Here is a 19207-nt window from a genome sequence, read left to right on the forward strand (position 1 = left end):
CCTGTTCTCAAGAGAAGTGTTTTTAGCCCCTCTACATTAAGAATGATGTTGGTTTTTGGTTTTGTAAAGATGCCTTTTATTTTGTTGAGGAATTTCCCTTCAATACCTATCTTACTGAGAGTTTTTATCGGGACTTGGCGTTGTACTTTGTTCAATGCCTTTTCTGCATCAATTGAGATGATCATGTGATTCTTTTATTTATGTGGTGGATTATGTTGATTGATTTTCTAATGTTGAACCATACTTGCATGCCTGGTGTGAATTCCAGTTGGTTGTGGTGTATTATTTTTTTTGATACGATACTATATTTTTTTTTTTTAATTTTTATTGTGCTTTAAGTGAAAGTTTACAAACCAAGTCAGTCTCTCGTACAAAAACTTATATACACCTTGCTATATACTCCTAGTGGCTCTACCTCTAACGAGAAAGCACACTCCTTCCTCACACTGTCTATTTTCATGCCTATTTGGCCAACTTCTGCCCCCCTCTGCCATCTCATCTCTTTTCCAGACAGGAGCTGCCCATATAGTCTCATGTGTCTACTTGATCCAAAGAACTCACTTTTCACCAGTATCATTTTCTATCCCATAGTCCAGTCCAATCCCTGTCTGAAGAGTTGGCTTTGGGAATGGTTCCTATCTTGGGCTAACAGAAGGTCTGGGGACCATGACCTCTGGGATCCTTCTAGTCTCAGTCAGACCATTAAGTCTGGTCTTTTTATAAGATTTTGGGGTCTGCATCCCATTGCTCTCCTGCTCCCACAGGAGTTCTCTGTTGTGTTCCCTGTCAGGGCAGTCATCGGCTGTAGCTGGCACCATCTAGTTCTTCTGGTCTTAGGCTGCTGTAGTCTCTGGTTTATGTGGTCCTTTCTGTCTCTTGGGCTCATAATTACCTTGTGTCTTTTATGTTCTTCATTCTCCTTTGCTCCAGTTGGGTTGAGACCAATTGATTTATCTTAGATGGCCACTTGCCAGCATTTAAGACCCCAGATGCTATTCTCCAAAGTGGGGTGCAGAATGTTTTCTTAATAGATTTTATTGTGCCAGTTGACTTAGATGTCCCCTGAAGCCATGGTCCCCAAAACCCCGCCCCTGCTACACTGGCCTTCAAAGCATTCGTTTTATTCAGGAAAGTTCTTTGCTTTTGGTTTAGTCCAGTTGTGCTGACCTCTCCTGTATTGTGTGTTGTCTTTCCCTTCGCCTATGATATGATGCTATATTCTGTTGGCTAGAATTTTGTTGAGAATTTTTGTGTCACTATTCATGGGGGATTCATGAGACATATTTGACTATAATTTTCTTTTGTGGTGTCTTTGCCTGGTTTTGTTATCAGGGTTATGCTGGCTTCGTAGAATGAATTTGAAAGTATCCCTTCCTTTTCTTTGTTCTGAAATAGTATGAGTACTCCTGATGTAAGCACCTCTCTGAATGTTTGGTCAAATTCTCCAGTGAAACCATCTGGGCTAGGACTTTTTTTGTTGGGAGTTCTTTTATTACCTTTTCAATCTCTTCCTTGTTATGAGTCTGTTCAGATTTTCAGCATCATTTTGTGTTTGGGTAGGTAGTGTGTTTCTGGAAATTTGTCCATTTCTTCTAGGTTTTCAAATTTGTTGGAGTATAGTTTTTCATAATACTCTGTTATGATCCTTTTTATTTCAGTTGGGTCTATTATAATGTCCTGTGTTTCATTCGTTTTTTTGAGTTTTTTGCATCCTCTTCTGTCTTTACTTTGTCTGTTTGGCCAGTGGTTTGTCGATTTTGTTGATCTTTTCAAAGAACCAACTTTTGCTCTCATTGATTCTTTCTATTGTTTTTCTATTCTGTACTTCATTTATTTCTGCTCTGGTCTTTATTATTTCCTTTCTTCTGGTGGCTATGGGCTTCTTTTGCTGTTCTCTTTCCATTTGTTCGAGTTGTGTAGCTAATGTTTTCATTTTGTCCCTTCTTTTTTGATGTGTGCATCTATTGCTATAAATTGACCTCTGAGGATTGCCTTTGTTGTGTCCCAAAGGTTTTGGTATGATGTGTTTTCATTCTTATTTGATCCTAGTAATTTTTTTATTCCATCTTTGATTTCTTATGTTACCCAGTGGTTTTTAAGCAGGATGCTATTCAGTTTCCATGTAATTGATTTTTTTTTTTCTTAGCTCTCCCTGTTGTTAATTTCTACTTTAATGACATTGTGATCAGAGAAGATACTTTGTTTTATCTCAGTGTTTTGGATTTTATTCAGGGTTGCATTGTGGCGTAAGATGTGGTCTGTTGTGGAGAGTGTTCCATGTGTATTGGGAAAGAATGTATACTTTGCAGCTGTTGGGTGGAGTGTACTATATATGTCTGTGAGTTCAAGGTGGCTGATTGTGGCCTTTAGATCTTCTGTATCTTTGTTGAATTTCTCTCTAGATGTTCTGTCCTTTACTGAGAATGGTGTGTTGAAGTCTCCTACTATTATTGTGGAACTGTGAGTTTCTCTTTTCAGTGCTGTTGGCATTTATGTATTTTGGAGCCCTGTCATTGGATGTGTAGATACTTATTATGGTTATATCTTCATGATGGATCATCCCTTTTTTAATCATTATATAGTGCCCTTCTTTGTCTTTTATGTTGGATTTTGTTTTAAAGTCTATTTTATGTGAGATTAACATTGCCACTCCTGCTCTTTTTGGGGAGCTGTTTGCTTGATATATTTTTTCCCCTCCTTTGATTTTTAATAAATTTATGTCTTTGTTTCTAAAGTGTATCTTTTATAGATAACGTATTAATGGATCCTGTTTTTTTTATCCATTCTGTCACTCTCTGTCTCTTTATGGGTGCATTTAAGCCATTTAAGTCAGTGTAATTATTGATAGGTGTGAGTTCATCGCTGTCATTTTGTAGTGATTTTTTTATGGTGCTGACTTTTTCTTTGTTCCTGTTACTCTCTTGTTAATACGACTATTAGTCAAATTTACACACCAACCACTAAGACCAAAGGTGAAGAAATTGAAGATTTTTATCAGCTGCTGATAGTCTGAAATTGATTAAACATGCAATCACGATGCATTGATAATTACTGGTGATTAGAATGCGGAAGTGGGAAGCAAAGAAGGAGGACTGTCGTTGGAAAATACGGCCTTGGTGATAGAAACAATGCCGGAGATGGAATGATAGAATTTTACAAGACCAAAGACTTCTTCACTGCAAATACAGTTTTTCACCAACATAAACGGTGACTACATACATGGACCTCACCACATGGAACACACAGGAACAAAGTTGACTACATCTGTGGAAAAAGACGAGCGTAAAGCTTAATATCATCAGTCAGAACAAGGCCAGGAACCAAATGGGGAACAGACCATCAATTGCTCAAACAAGAGCCAAAATATGAGTTTAGAGGCCTGAATTTAGAGACCACCTCGAGAATAAATTTGACGCGTTGAGCACTAATGACCAAAGACTAGATGAGTAGTAGGATGACATCAGGGACATCATACGTGAAGAAAGCAAGAGGTCATTGAAAAGACAGGAGAGAAAGAAAAGACCAAGATGGATGTCAGAGGAGACTCTGAAACTTGCTCATGAATGTCTAGCAACTAAAGCAAAGGGAAGAGATGATGAAGTAAAGGAAGATGAAGAAAATAACTACTGAATATTCCAAATACAGCAGACAACATCAAAACATAAAAAAAAAAAAGACAGGATGGTTCCAGTAGGCATCCAAAATAAAACACTAGATGACTGTCTAGTAGAAGAAAATGCACTGGAACTACCTAATAGGTAATTCAAATCTCTAATATTCAGAGCTGTCCAAGAGTTGAAGCAAAAAGTAGACAAAAATGAGGGAAAAAATAGACAAATTCGTGGAAAATATAGCCCAAAAATAATAGAAGAATTCAAGAAAATATTACAGGAACAAAATGTCAAAATAAATTCACAACTAGAAATCATACAAAAACAACAATTAGAAATCCAAAATATAAACAAGGTTTCAGAAATGGACAGTGACACAGAAGGTCTGAGGAGCAGGTTTGAAACAGTGGAAGACAGGATTAGTGAAATTGAAGACAAATATTTAGATACCACTTTGAGGAAAAAGAATGAAAAAAAATGAACAAACCCTGAGAGTGATGTGGGATACAATCAAAAGCAAAAATTTGTGAGTGATCAGAGTTCCAGAACAGGGGGAGAAAAAGGAAAACACAGAGAGGATCACTGAAGAATTGCTGAGAGAAAACTTCCCTAATATCATGAAAGATGAAAAGCTGACGATGAAGCTCAACAAACCCCATATAGAATAGACCTCAAGGAATATCATAATCAAACGCACTAAAACTGAAGACAAAGAAAGAACCCTGAGAGCACCTCGAGAAAAATGAAAAGTCACATACAGAGGGGAAACAAAAAGACTAAGCTCTGATTACATGGCAGAAACCATGCAGGCAAGAAAGCAATGGAGTAACATGTATAAAATCTTGAAATCAAAACACTGACAACCAAGAATAATATATTCTGCAAAACCCTTGTGCACATACGATGGTGAAATAAGGACATTTTCAGATAAACAGAAATTAAGGGAATATGTAAAAACCAAACCAAACTTACAAGAATTATTAGAGGGAGTCCTTTGGTTTCAGAACACCCTGAATCTAGGACACAAGATTTCACCAGCCAGATACCAACCTAGGTAATGAGCTCTCAAAGGCTATTCGAAACCAAAAGATTTACAACAGGGAATTAATCTGTAAATGACAACTACGTCAGAACAATAAAAGAGGGACTAAACGGTGCAGGTATAGAACATTCTAATGGAGAGGAAGGCATCGCGATGCCAAGTAATAATAGACTGGTTCAAACCTAGGGAAATAAGGGTAAATTTCAAGGTAACCACAAAGAAAGTAAACAAACCTGCTCATAAAAATAAAGAAGAAGAAAAACATAAAGTCTCAATAAAAACTAAAGAAATGAAAAAAAATTCAGAAACAAAAGGAATTTCACACAAGAGAGTATTAACTGGTCTTCCTTATAAGCATATGGATATTATCCTATCACTGACAGCATTGTACTTCAGGACAGATCTTGAAATGTTCTTTTGGACGATGAATGTAGCACCATTCCTCTTCAAGTTCACATTCCCGGCATAGAAGACTATATGATTGTCCAATTCAAAATGGCCAGTACCAGTCCATTTCAGCTCACTAATGCCTAGGATATCAATGTTTATGCATTCCATTTCATTTTAGATGATTTCCAATTTTCCTAGATTCATACTTCATACATTTCAGGTTTTGATTATTAATAGATCTTTGCAGCTCTCTCTTCTCATTTTGAGTCCTGCCACATCAGCACACGAAGGTCCCGAAAGCTTGACTGCGGCTACGTCATTAAGGTCGACTCTACTCTGAGGAGGCAGCTCTTCCCCAGTCATCTTTTGAGTGCCTTCCAACCTGGGGGGGCTCATCTTCCAGCACTATATCAGACAGTGTTCCACTGTTATTCACAAGGTTTTCACTGGCTAATGCTTTTCAGATGTAGACTGCCAGGTCCCTCTTCCTAGTCTTTCTTAGCCTGGAAGCTCAGCTGAAACCTGTCCTCCGTGAGTGACCCTGCTGGTATCTGAATACCAGCAGCATAGCTTCCAGCATCACAGCAACACGCAAGCCCCCACAGTATGACAAACTGACGCACACGGGGGTGGCTCAAGAAGACAAAGTAATTTATTATAATGACATGTGCAAATTGCTGGAGATAGAAAACCAAAAGGGAAGAACACACTCAGCGTTTCTCAAGCTGAAAGGACTGAAGAAAAAAATTGAAGCCTCAAGTTGTAATAGTGAAGGATTCTGTGGGGAAAATACTAAATGATGCGGAAAGTGTCAAAAGATGGGAAGAATACACAGTCGTTATACCAAAAAGAATTAGTTGACATTCAGCCATTTCAGGAGTTAGCATATGATCAGGAACCGATGGCACTGAAGAAGTCCAAGCTGCACTGAAGGCTTTGATGAAAAACAAGGCCCAAGGAATGCACAGAATATCACCTGAGATGTTTCAAGAAACGGATGCAGTGCTGGAAGTGCTCACTCACCTATGCCAAGAAATACGGAAGACAGCTTCCTGGCCAACCAACTGGAAGAGGTCTATATTTTTGCCTATTCCCAAGAAAGGTGATCCAACCAAATGCAGAAATTATAGAGCAACATCATTATATCACATGCAAGCAAAATTTTGCTGAAGATCATTCAAAAGCAGCTGCGGCAGTATATCGACAGAGAACTGTCAGAAGTTCAGGCTGGATTCAGAAGAGGACCTGGAACCAGGGATATCATTGCTGATGTCAGAAGGATCCTGGCTGAAAGCAGAGAATACCAGAAGGATGTTTACCTGTGTTTTACTGACTATGCTAAGGCATTCAACTGCATGGATCGTAACAAATTATGGACAATATTGCAAAGAATGGGAATTCTAGAACACTTAACTGTGCTCATGAGGAACCTTTGCATAGATCAAGAGGCAATTGTTCGGACAGAGCAAGGGGATACTGAGTGGTTTAAAGTCAGGAAAGGTGTGCATCAGGGTTGTATCCTTTCACCATACCTATTCAGTGTGTATGCTGAGCAAGCAATGTGAGAAGCTGGACTATATGAAGAGGAACTGGACATCAGGATTGGAGGAAGACTCATTAACAACCTGCATTATGCAGATGACACAATCTTGCTTGCTGAAAGTGAAGAGGACTTGAAGCACTTACCAATGAAGACCTAAGACCACAGCCTTCAGTATGGATTGCACCTCAACATAAAGAAAACAAAAATCCTCACAACTGGATCAATGAACAACATCATGATAAACTGAGAAAAGACTGAAGTTGTCAAAGATTTCATTTTACTTGGATCTACAGTCAACACACATGGAAGCAGCAGTCATGAAATCAAAAGACGCATTGCATTGGGCAAATCTGCTGGAAAAGACCTCTTGAAAGTGTTGAAAAGCAAAGATGTCACCTTGAGGATAAGGTGCACCTGACCCAAGCCATGGTATTTTCAGTCACATCATATGCATGTGAAAGCTGGACAATAAATAAGGAAGACTGGAGAAGAATTGACACCTTCGAATTGTGGTATTGGCGAAGAATATTGAATATACCATGTACTACCAAAAGAATGAACAAATCTGCCTTGGAAGAATTACAACCAGAATGCTCCTTAGAAGCAAGGATGGCGAGACTGCATCTTACGTACTTTGGTCAGGTTGTCAGGAGGGACCAGTCCCTGGAGAAGGACATCATGCTTAGTAATGTATAGGGTCAGCAGAAAAGATGAAGACCCTCAATAAGATGGATTGCTGCTACAGTGGGCTCAAGCATAACAACAATTGTAAGGATGGTGCAGGACCAGGCAGTGTTTTGTTCTGTTGTGCATAGGGTCGCTCTGAGTCAGAATCGATTCAAGGGCACCTAACAACAACATTCTCTTCATTTATTGATTGCAGATTTGTTTGTTTTGTTCTGTTTTTTTTTTTTGTTTTGTTTTTGGTTATTATGTCTGAGCATGTGGGCTATGTGTTTTTTGTTTGTTCGTCTTTGGGCATGATGTTTTTCATCTCCTTGTCCAATGGGCAGGGCTAGTCACTCAGCTATGGTGCAGCTGGGCAGGTCCAGCTGAAGAGGAAGGGCTGGGGTAGGTTGTTAATGGCATGTACTGAGGCTGACAAGGTGGGCCGGGGGTCATCGCAGGGCAGGTCCCGGTAGTCCGTGCCTGTGCTGTTTGGGGGTGTGATGTTCAGCACACGGTTCAGATAGGCAAGAGGGTGGGAGAGGGGAGAGGTTGTGATGTGTGGAGCTAGGCTGGGTATGGGAAAGAAGTGAGAGAGTAGAGACAAACAGTTGCCAAAAAAAAGTTCTGAGGGAGCCTGCCATTGGAGTGGGGAGAAGAGAAACTGAGAAATGAAGAAAAAGGAAAAAGTAAGAATAAAAAAAATTAGATTAAAGAAATGGCTCCAGGGATCCCACCGGTGCGGCTGCACACACCGAGGAAGTGGCTCCCATTCTGCACAGTACAATCTGGCTAGAAGAGGTGGAGATGGCACACAAAGCCAGGTATTCAGGAGACAGGAAAAGAGGGTAAGTAGAAAGAGACGAGAAACCAAGAAATGAAGAAAAATAAAAAGGAAAAAAGAAAGAAAACAAACACAAAAGAAAGAAAAAAAGCCCCCAGGGGCCCCACCACCATGGGGCATAGCCTGTCAAGAAGAAGCAAAGATGGCATACAGAATCTGGTGTTCGAGCGATAGGAGGGGGAGGAGGTGAGAGGCAGGGAAGAAACCAAAAGAAGCAAACAAAGCAACACCAGCAACAAATAAATGGCACTGAAGGAGCCCGCTAGTGTGGGCAGGGTGAATCCGTGCTGCATGGAGCCAGCGTCTCCCAGGTCATGGTTGCTCAGTCTGCTGAGAAATGGTCCCTCAGCCTGCTGGGAAGCAGGCCAGCCCTCTGGGAAATGGGAAGGGCTTAGCAGGGGAGGAGGGATAAGAGATGGGAAAGCATATATCTCTAGTTACTGGGTGCTCTGTCTCCTGCTGGGAGCTTCATGAATCTGCTTTTCCATACTTTGTTCGCCAATCTCTGACAGGAGTCCAAGATGGCAAATCCATGTTGCCTTAACTGGTAGGGGACCTCTGCTCATATCTTTCCTCAGTCTCTGTTCTCCGTCAGTTTCTTATTCCATTCGGTGCTTGGTTGAGTTCTTTATCTCTTCATCTGATGCTTAGGGTTCTAGAATTGGTGTTTGTCTCTGTTTTACTTAGTTTCTCAGGTCTTTGCTGTGGAGGGATGGCTTTGTCTATAGGACCATGTTGGCTCCACCTCTGGGAGAAAATATTTAGTAAGGGTTTAATATCCAGAATATATAAGTAACTCCTACAACTCAACAGCAAAAAGACAACCCAATTAAAGTGTGGACAAAAGTCTTGAATAGACATTTCTTCAGAGAAATGGCTAATAAGCCCATGAAAAGATGCTAAACGTCAATAATCATTAGGGAAATGCAGATCAGAACTACAGTGAGATACCACCTCACATCCACTAAGATGGAAATTACCAGAAAAAGAGAAACTAACAACTGATGAGGATGTGGAGAAATTGGAACCCTCATACACTGCTGCTGGGAGTGTAAAATGGTGCAGCCACTGTGGAAGACAGTTGGGCGGTTCCTCAAAAGTCGAACGTAGAATCACCGTATGACCTAGCAGCTCCACTCCTAGGTATATGCCCAGAAGACTTGAAAGCAGGGACTCAAACAGATGCTTGTACACCAGTGTTCGTTACAGCATTATTCACAACAGCCAAAAGGTAGAAACAACTCAAGTGTTTCATCAGCAGATGAATGAATAAACAAAATGTGGTATATCTATACCATGGAATATTATTCAGCCATAAAGAGAAATGAAATTCTGATATGCACCATGATGTGGATGAACCTGGAAAACATGCTGAGTGAAGATAAGTCAGACACAAAAGGCAAATATTGTATGATCCCACGTCTGTGAAATTAGTTTGTAGATGCATAGAGACTAGAGTATATTAGTGGTGACCAGGGGCTGGGAGGGGAGGGGGAAATGGGAGCTATTGCTTAAAGAACATTGAGTTTCTCTTGAGGGTGATGATGAATATTTGGAAATGACTAATGGTGATGGTGCACAACATGGTGAATGTCATTAATGTCATCGAATTGCACAGTAAAAATGGTTAAAATGACACCTTTTTTGTTATATATGTTTTATTACAATTAAAAAAAGGTACAAGCTTTGAGAACAAGTTTTTGTTTTGTTTTGGCTGTTAGGACAACCAGTGACGGTCAGCTCTTTTTTTTGTTTAACTGTTCGTATCATCCCTACCGTAATCACTACCAAACTACTGTTAAAAACAAACAAAAAAAAGTACCGCTGATTGGCTTACTCTGCCAGTGCCTACTGTGCACAATGCTTTTATATATATTATGCATGTTTGCTAGAACAGCTCTGTTTTACACATATCTAACCTGAGGTCTAGAGTGTTTAACTGACTTAGCCAAACTTACAAGACTAGTAAGTGACAGAGCTGTAATACGAACCCCTGTCTGATTCCAAAATCACTCCTCTTTTTAGTGTACTGTTGCTACCTCTTATAACAGAAGGAGAAGAAGACTGTTAGTTTCTATTAAAGGTGTTTTATAAGTACCTTAACTCATTTAATGTGTATCGACTCATGAAGTAGATGTTGTCCCCATTTTATAGATGAGGAATAGAAGCATAGAAGGATCAATGATTTGGCCAGTTTTATATAGGTAGCAAATGCGAGAATCAACTGTCATAGCCCGATCCATATGCCACCATGACCTGTATGTTTTCTCTTCACTGTCTTCCATTTTGCTTCAACAGTTGTTTGCATTTAAAACTGTGTGGTCACACCTGTCCAAACTTTCTCCTGAATCTATATTTCCATTCCTAAGCAAAAATGCTTTGAAACTAAGGAAGAATAGTAGGAAGTTTTGTGGTGATTCTTGACCGAGCGGTGTTTCATTTTGTTGTCCATAGGGTCACTATGAGTTGAAACCGACTCGATGGCACCTAACAACAACGTCCCCCACGTGTCTGTCAGTTTGTCATACTGCGGGGACTTGCATATTGCTGTGATGCTGGAAGCTATGCCACCGGTATTCAGATACCAACAGGGTCACCCATGGAGAACAGGTTTCAGCTGAGCTTCCAGACTAAGACTAGGAAGAAGGACCTGGCAGCCTACATCTGAAAAACATTAGCCAGTGAAAACCTTATGAATACTAGCAGAACATTGTCTGGTATAGTGCTGGAAGATGAGCCCACCAGGTTGGAAGGCACTCAAAAGATGACTGGGGAAGAGTTGCCTCCTCAAAGTAGAGTCAGCCTTAATGATGTGGATGGAGTCAAGCTTTCAGGACCTTCATTTGCTGATGTGGCGTGACTCAAAATGAGAAGAAACAGCTGCAAAGATCCATTAATAATCAGAACCTGGAATGTATGAAGCATGAACCTAGGAAAATTGGAAATTGTCAAAAATTAAATGGAACGCATAAACATCGATATCCTAGGCATTAGTGAGCTGAAATGGACTGGTATTGGCCGTTTTGAATCAGGCAATCATATAGTCTACTGTGGAAATGACAGCTTGGAGAAGAATGGTGTTGCATTCATCACCAAAAAGAACATTTCAAGATCTACCCTGAAGCACAACGCTGTCAGTGATAGCATAATTTCCATATGCCTACAAGGAAGACCAGTTAATATGATTATTATTCAAATTTACGCACCAACCACTAAGGCCAAAGATGAAGAAATAGAAGATTTTTATCAGCTGCTGCAGTCTGAAATTGATCGAACGTGCAATCAGGATGCATTGATAATTACTGATGATTGGAATGCAAAAGTTGGAAATAAAGAAGAAGGATCAGTAGTTGGAAAATATGGCCTTGGTGATAGAAACAATGCCGGAGATTGAATGACAGCCTTTTGCAAGACCAATGACTTCTTCATTGCAAATACCTTCTTTCACCAACATAAATGGCAACTATACACATGGACCTCACCAGATGGAACACACAGGAATCAAATTGACTGCATCTGTGGAAAGAGACGATGGAAAAGCTCAATGTCATCCGTCAGAACAAGGCCGGGGCCGACTGTGGAACAAACCATCAATCGCTCATATGCAAGTTCAAGGTGAAACTGAAGAAAGTCAGAGCAAGCCCACAAGAGCCAAAATATGAGTTTAGAGACCTGAATTTAGAGACCACCTCAAGAATAAATTTGACGCGTTGAACACTAATGACCGAAGACTAGATGAGTAGTAGAATGACATCAAGGACATCATACGTGAAGAAAGCAAGAGGTCATTGAAAAGACAGGAGAGAAGGAAAAGACCAAGATGGATGTCAGAGGAGACTCTGAAACTTGCTCATGAACGTCTAGTAACTAAAGCAAAAGGAAGAAATGATGAAGTAAAAGAACTGAACAGAAGATTTCAAACGGCGGCTTGAGAAGACAAAGTATTATGATGACAGGTGCAAAGAGCTGGAGATAGAAAACCAAAAGGGAAGAATACGCTTAATGTTTCTCAAGCCGAAAGAACTGAGGAGAACATTCAAGCCTCAAGTTGCAATACTGAAGGATTCTATGGGGAAAATATTAAATGACACAGGAAGCCTCAAAAGAAAATGGAAGGAATACACAGAGTCTTTAGACCAAAAAGAATTAGTAGATGTTCAGCCATTTTAACAGGTAGCATATGATTAGGAACCGATGGTACTGAAGGAAGAAGTCCAAGCTGCTCTGAAGGCATTGGCGAAAAACAAGCCTCCAGGAATTGACGGAATATCAATTGAGATGTTTCAACAAACAGATGCAGTGCTGGAGGTGCTCACTCATCTATGCCAAGAAATATGGAGGACAGCTTCCTGGCCAACTGACTGGAAGAGATCCATATTTATGCCTATTCCACAAAAGGCAACCCAACCGAATGCAAAAATTATAGAACAATATCATTGTTATCACACGCAAGCAAAATTTTGCTGAAGGTCATTCAAAAACGGCTGCAGCAGTATATCAGAAATTCAGGCTGGCTTCAGAAGAGGACGTGGAACCAGGGATATCATTGCTGATGTCAGAAGGATCCTGGCTTAAAGCAGAGAATACCAGAAGGCTGTTTACCTGTGTTTTATTGACTATGCAAAGGCATTCGACTATGTGGATCATAACAAATTATGGATAACACTGGGAAGAATGGGAATTCCAGAACACTTAACTGTGCCTGTGAGGAACCTTTACATAGATCAAGAGGCAGTTGTTCGAACAGAGCAAGGGGATACTGATTGGTTTAAAATCAGGAAAGGTGTGCATCAGGGTTGTATCCTTTCCCCATACCTATTCAGTCTGTATGCTGAGCAAATAATTGGAGACGCTGGACAATATGAAGAAGAATGAGGCATCAGGCTTGGAGGAAGACTCATTAACAACCTGCGTTATGCAGATGACACAATCTTGCTTGCTGAAAGTGAAGAGGACTTGAAGCACTTACTAATGAAGACCAAAGACCACACAGCCTTCAGTATGGATTGCACCTCAACATAAAGAAAACGAAAGTCCTCATAACTGGACCAATAAGCAACATCATGATAAATGGAGAAAAGATTGAAGTTGTCAGGGATTTCATTTTACTCGGATCCACAATCAACAACCATGGAAGCAGCAGTCAAGAAATCAAATGACGCATTGCATTGGGTAAATCTACTGCAAAGAACCTCTTGAAAGTGTTGAAAAGCAAAGATGTCACCTTGAAGACTAAGGTGCACCTGACCCAAGCCATGGTATTTTGAGTCGGAACCAACTCAACAGCACCTAAAAACAACAAGAACAACATTTAATTCTTAGTAATGTCACTGTTTTACGTTGAGAAAAACTTACTGCTGATATTTAATTTGTGTTAGTAACACATTTCCAGTATTACTTAACAATTGTACCCTTGTTTTCCTTTTGTGCTTTGGAGGAATATGAATGTGATGAGTTTACAGCAAGGAGAAAAAGAACTGAGGAGTGTGTTTTCTTTGGTTTGGGATTTTGAAATTGTCAATAGAATTTAGTCTTCTTACCCTCACACCCTCAAAACAAGCTTTTAATTTTACCCTGGCCCCCGAGGAATTAAGAATTTACGCTTTGTTGGCTCATAGGCTGCTTGAAAATTTGATTAATGGTATGGATCTTCTTCCCAGAAAAATGTTACATATACTTTAAATTTTGCATGTAATTTAAGGGGTACATGAACTCCAGAATAAGAAATTCTGCATTAATATCACGTAATTTGTCTTGACACTGTGGCTGCAACAACGGGCTCAAGCATAACAACGATTGTGAGGATGGCACAGGACCTGGCAGTGTTTCATTTTGTTGTACATAGGGTTGTTATGAGTCAGAACTGGCTCAACAATTTATCTTGAAAAGAATATGTTCACTAGAGTTGCATTTATAGTTTTTCCTGCTAAGTAGTTTCTCTCAAATAATGATACAGATCAGGCCAGTTTATAACAAATGAATTACCACATAAAACTTGGGTGTAGTCAACATGGATGAGACAGATGACAGCTTCAGATTCAACCCTCACACATTAACACTTCTACAATAGCATTTCACAATGCTAAAAAAGAACAAATTGCTTTCCTGTTGTCATCCTCCTCCTTGCTGTCAACACTTTCAAACACTCTTGCTAAATGTTATGGACTGTCATTACTAGACCCAGACATGCATATACACACACACACACTCAAAAATGCACATACGGATTCATTATTAGTATATTTTATAATATACTAATTATATTTTATAAGCAGTTTTTATAGATAAAGCATAGTTTTTCTATTTAATTCTTTACTAACAGAATTGAATTGTGTATTAATGAAATGAAATTGTCTAGAGTGGTATTTTTTCTTCCTCCTTTCTCTCTTAACAGCTGAAAAAATACTAATAACAGTTTATCTTTAGAGGAAGTCTTCTCCTATCCAAACAAGTACACTGGCAAGACTCGGTTCAGCCACAAGTTAAGGGTAGGAGATCCAGTTGGGTCACACAGCCTCCTAGTGCACAGATGGTGACTTCAGTACCATCTGTTCACTATTTCTTTAAGACATTTACAATTTCTCCCTCTCCATGAGGGCTGAATAGAAAAAAAAAAAAAAAAAACCTAAAGTAAGGCCTAGTTTTAGAGTTCCTGGGTGTTAGCTGCTCTTTCCCCTTGCTTTTTCTACCATTCGGTAAAGGCGATGGCTCTTCTTTCCAAATATTCCGATCATCAACTTACATAGACCCTTTCTTCATGTTTCTTGGTGGTATGTGCTATGCAGTTCACTAGTAACAGAAGAATACTATGTTAGTCTGCTGTCTATACTTGAAAAATAATCACCAAAAGCAATCAGTTCTTTTACTTCCTATAATTTTGTGAAAGAAACCTAAATAGTCTGCTTATTCCTTCTAAGTAAAAGCTGAATCTTTGGCCACTTTCTCTTGTAGATGGCACCTTGTATTCTTTCCTTCTAATAGTAAACAGATGGGAAGATAATAGTTGAAGCTTAGCCCTTGCAGCATGCATAATGAGAAATGCTAAAAGCTGGCAGAAATACTAGTTCTTGACCTTGGCAGATCTTTTCTAAATTCTTTGTCAGCTTTTTGTCCTCTTTATCTCCAGGCAAGATCCTTCCTTACTGGAGGGGAGGAAGATCCACTTTAGACTATGTAATTATCACGTCCTGATGCACACAGAGCTTTGCTCCTACACCATAGTAGTTTTGATTTGTTACTGATCACAAGAAACTCAAGAAATGACTGAATGGTGTAGTTATTGTTACCCTATGGCTTTATTGTTAAAAGAGCAAGACCTGTTAAAGTAGATAAGATAAAGAGTTTGCCTAAATGTTATCTCTCTTAGTATTACTTGCCCATGTTCTTATTTTCTCTTGACCTCTTATATTGATTTTATAAAACTGATGCTTTCCATATCCCTCTAGTCAGATGTTTTTCCCATGTGTTCTTTTTTTTTTTTTTGTACTTTAAATGAAGATTTACAGAGCAAACAAGTTTCTCATTAAACAATTAATACACATACTGTTTTGTGACATTGGTTGCCAACCCCCTGATATGTCGACACTCTCCCCTTCTAGACCTTGGGTTCCCTATTACCAGCTTTCCTGTTCCCTCCTGCCTTCTCATCCTTGCCCCTGGGCTGGTGTGTCCCTTTAGTCTTGTTTTGTTTTATGGGCCTGTCTAATCTTTGGCTGAAGAATCTTCATTACTGAGCTAAAAGGGTGTCCAGGGGCCATACTCTCGAGGTTTCACCACTCTGTCAGACCAGTAAGTCTGGTCTTTTTTTTGTGTGAGTTAGAATTTTGTTCTGCATTTTCCTCCAGCTCTTTCCAGGACCTTCTATTGTGATCCCTGTCAGAGCAGTCAGTGGTGGTAGCCAGGCACCATCTACTTGTACTGCACTCAGTCTGATGGAGGCTGTGGTAGTTGTGGTCCATTAGTCCTTTGGACTAATCTTTCTCCTGTATCTTTGGTTTTCTTCATTCTTCGTTGCTTCATACAGGGTGGGACCAGTAGAGTATCTTAGATCGCCTCTCACAGGCTTTTAAGACCCCAGGTGCTACTCACCAAAGTAGAATGTAGAACATTTTCTTTATAAACTATGTTGTGCCAGTTGAGCTACATGTTCTCCAGAGTCCTCAGCCCAGTAATTTGGCCCCTCAGGAGATTTGGATAATATTTTTTTATGGAGCTTGCCTTGCCTTGTACAAGTTGTGCTGGCTTCCCCAGTATCGTGTACTGTCTTGTGTACTGTCTTAGCCTTCACTGAAGTTACCACTTACCTATTGTCTACTTGCTGCTTTTCCTTCCCACTCCTCCCCATGTGTTCTTAAAACTATGCATGTGATAATCCTCTGTATGTATGATCGTTGGTGTGAATGATGTTTTTTAACGATAGGTAAATTCTCATCTAAGCTTTAGGGTAACTTTTGCCTCGTATTTTTTTTGTATAATATTCAGACCTCAGTATCAATATCTTCCTATCTTTACACTGACCAATTTTCTAATTAAAACGAAACGTTCAGATTTGTACCGTACTTTTTATTTACATTTATGAAACACGAGTTATAGTTCCAGCGTAGGTTATAGTACTTTGGGGAACTCTCTCAGGTAAGAGTGAGTGAAACCTTGAACATACTGATAATGAGAATTATATAAAAGCTGAGATGATGAGAGGTCTCTCTGATATCTCACTCGCTCTAATTTTGTCATCCCAAAATTTTTTGGCTTTGGTTGCTAAAATCTAATAAATCAGTTTGCTTCTATGCTCATTTTAGAAATTGTGCATGCTTGTAGAATGTTCTAGATGTCTACTTTGGGTTAGATGTTAGAGACATTGCTGTTTGCTGTGACATTTAGTGTTTGGTCAAACTGTTTATGTTAGGGTAATTACATTTTTAACTTAGAATGGCCAGTGTTCATTGCTCAGAATACCTGCCCAGCTGATTTGGTACTGCTTGTTCAGTTTTAGGATATAATTGAACGTTAGAGATTAGTGAATAAATGTAATAGTCATATCATTCTCTCTCTTTTTTTTTTTCTTTTAAAATTGCTTTTAATTGTTTTGAGGCTTTCAAGTCTAGCACTCAAAACAGATGGATAGTTTTCCTCTTTAAGGAAAGATCATATACTTAGGGAGAAGTTTCAAGGTACAATTTGTAATGACCTGACATTCTACGTGTGTGCTTTTTGTTTGATATTTGCTTCGGGGGTTCATTTCTGGTTTTGCTGTAAACATAGCATAATGCCTTGCATGTATGATGGTTTGACCTGAGAAATTCTGCTCATTAGGGCCACCTCTGCCCATTTAGTGCCTTTGTGCGTATAAGGAACAGGAACCTTTTCTCTGGGGGAAGGCCTGATAAGAAGATGCAGTCCTTGGTGAGCAGAATGTGACTGGCTCGCAGCCTCTATTCACCCTTGGCCTGGCGCTCTCATGCAGCGAACAGCCTGGAGCACCACACTGTGTGGGACAAATTTTGTTTCTAAACTTTGTACTGATTTGTATTTATTTTAAAAAGTCCATTGTAGCAAAAGTCGTTAATATTTTTAAAATTTTATGTATATAGAATTTTGATGCTAAAATATAGCAGAAAAGGTAAAATATTTCCTTTGAAGATTATGAAAACCTAATAAAGTTTTTATTCCAAAAGTGGTACTAATTAAAATTACTGGTTATTCTTTATTTTTATATAATGCCTCATAGTAAACTTTATTTCATTAATAGTAAACTACCTATATATTCTTTGGAAACCCTGGCGGCTTAGTGGTTAAGAGCTACGGCTGCTAATCAAAATGTCAGCAGTTCGAATCCACCAGGCGATCCTTGGAAATTCTGTGGGGCAGTTCTGCTCCACCCTATAGGGTTACTGTGAGTCGGAATCAACTCAGTGGGTATATATTCTTTAATTTTGAATTTCCCATAACATTGAAAATACTTCAGGTCTTGGGATTCATGTGTTATCATGTCATGGAATTAATTGTTGAGTGCTTTATATTAGTAGTTCTGTAAGTCTTGTAATTAAACATTTGGTGTTTCCTACTTTTTCAGGTACTTTGGTCTGGGAAGCCATATGGTTCATCTCGAAGTATCATAAGAAAAATTGGTACTAATTTATCTCTGATTCAGTGTCCAAGAGTTCGGTTTCAGGTAATATTTTTTATATATTTCAAAAATTGATATGTGCATTAGAAATATAGATAAGACAATTTTAGAAGTAGTTCCGTTGTTTTTTTTTTTTTTTTAACAATTTAGCAGTAAAAGAGGATTGAAAATCACAGTAAAGTCTAATTTTATTTTCTCTTTTAAGTGATTATTCAAAATCTTTAAGACATTTATCCTTCTTAATAATGCATATGTGAAGATTTAGAAGCATACAATAATAAGCTAAGCATGTTTAGTTCCCAGGTGTCCTTGAACATAGATAGGCCTTGGTATTACTTCAGGAGGCTAAGGTACCACCATTTTTTTCTCCTGTTGTTACATCCCCCTCTTTGGACAGCCACTCTGTTCCCCTAGTTTATTTTTGGATGTTGCTGTAGATGCCATAAAAGTTGCTTTCTCCTTCATTGGTTTACAGCTCAGCAGTAATTGTGGGAACCGCTGCCTTGGCAATGATGTTGTCAAGACAAAGAGGTGATTGTGGTTCTCTGGGTGTGATAGTCAAATCCTGAATTAGCAATACTTTTGGAAGCTCAGGTCTTAGTATTCTCTTCTCACATCAAATTAAGAGCAGCTCTGCTGTATACTTAGAGATAAATTGCTATTTTCTTTGATTTGGGATTTTGTTCCTATTGTTGTTATAGTGTTAGACATATATCACATAGCTCTGTTCTTATGTTTCAGTAATTCTCTACAATAGCAATATGACAAAAACCTTTCAGTCAACTTTAATAATATAAAGTTCAGCACATACCTATAGCAGTTTTAAATAATGGATTAACATGTAGAGCTATGGAAGTTGTATTTAAATAAGTCATAAATCAGAAGCTCGAAAGATCCCCTGCTCGCTTACTTGGTATCATGTCTACTCATAAATTATTCCTCTTGGTACAGAGGTAAAAATCTGTTCCTAAATAAATACAAATTA

General features: G+C 39.0%; 1 protein-coding gene across 1 annotated transcript in view; it reads left to right on the forward strand.

The window, feature by feature from the left end:
- MTFR1 (mitochondrial fission regulator 1) overlaps positions 1 to 19207 on the forward strand; it is an 81140-nt gene that overhangs the window by 34093 nt on the left and 27840 nt on the right. Inside the window, exon 3 of the mRNA XM_064267762.1 lies at positions 18169 to 18267. Coding sequence (XP_064123832.1) covers positions 18169 to 18267 — 99 coding nt within the window. The remainder of the gene's footprint in view (positions 1 to 18168; positions 18268 to 19207) is intronic.

Source organism: Loxodonta africana, chromosome 14, assembly GCF_030014295.1.
Source record: "Loxodonta africana isolate mLoxAfr1 chromosome 14, mLoxAfr1.hap2, whole genome shotgun sequence".
NCBI lineage: Eukaryota > Metazoa > Chordata > Mammalia > Proboscidea > Elephantidae > Loxodonta > Loxodonta africana.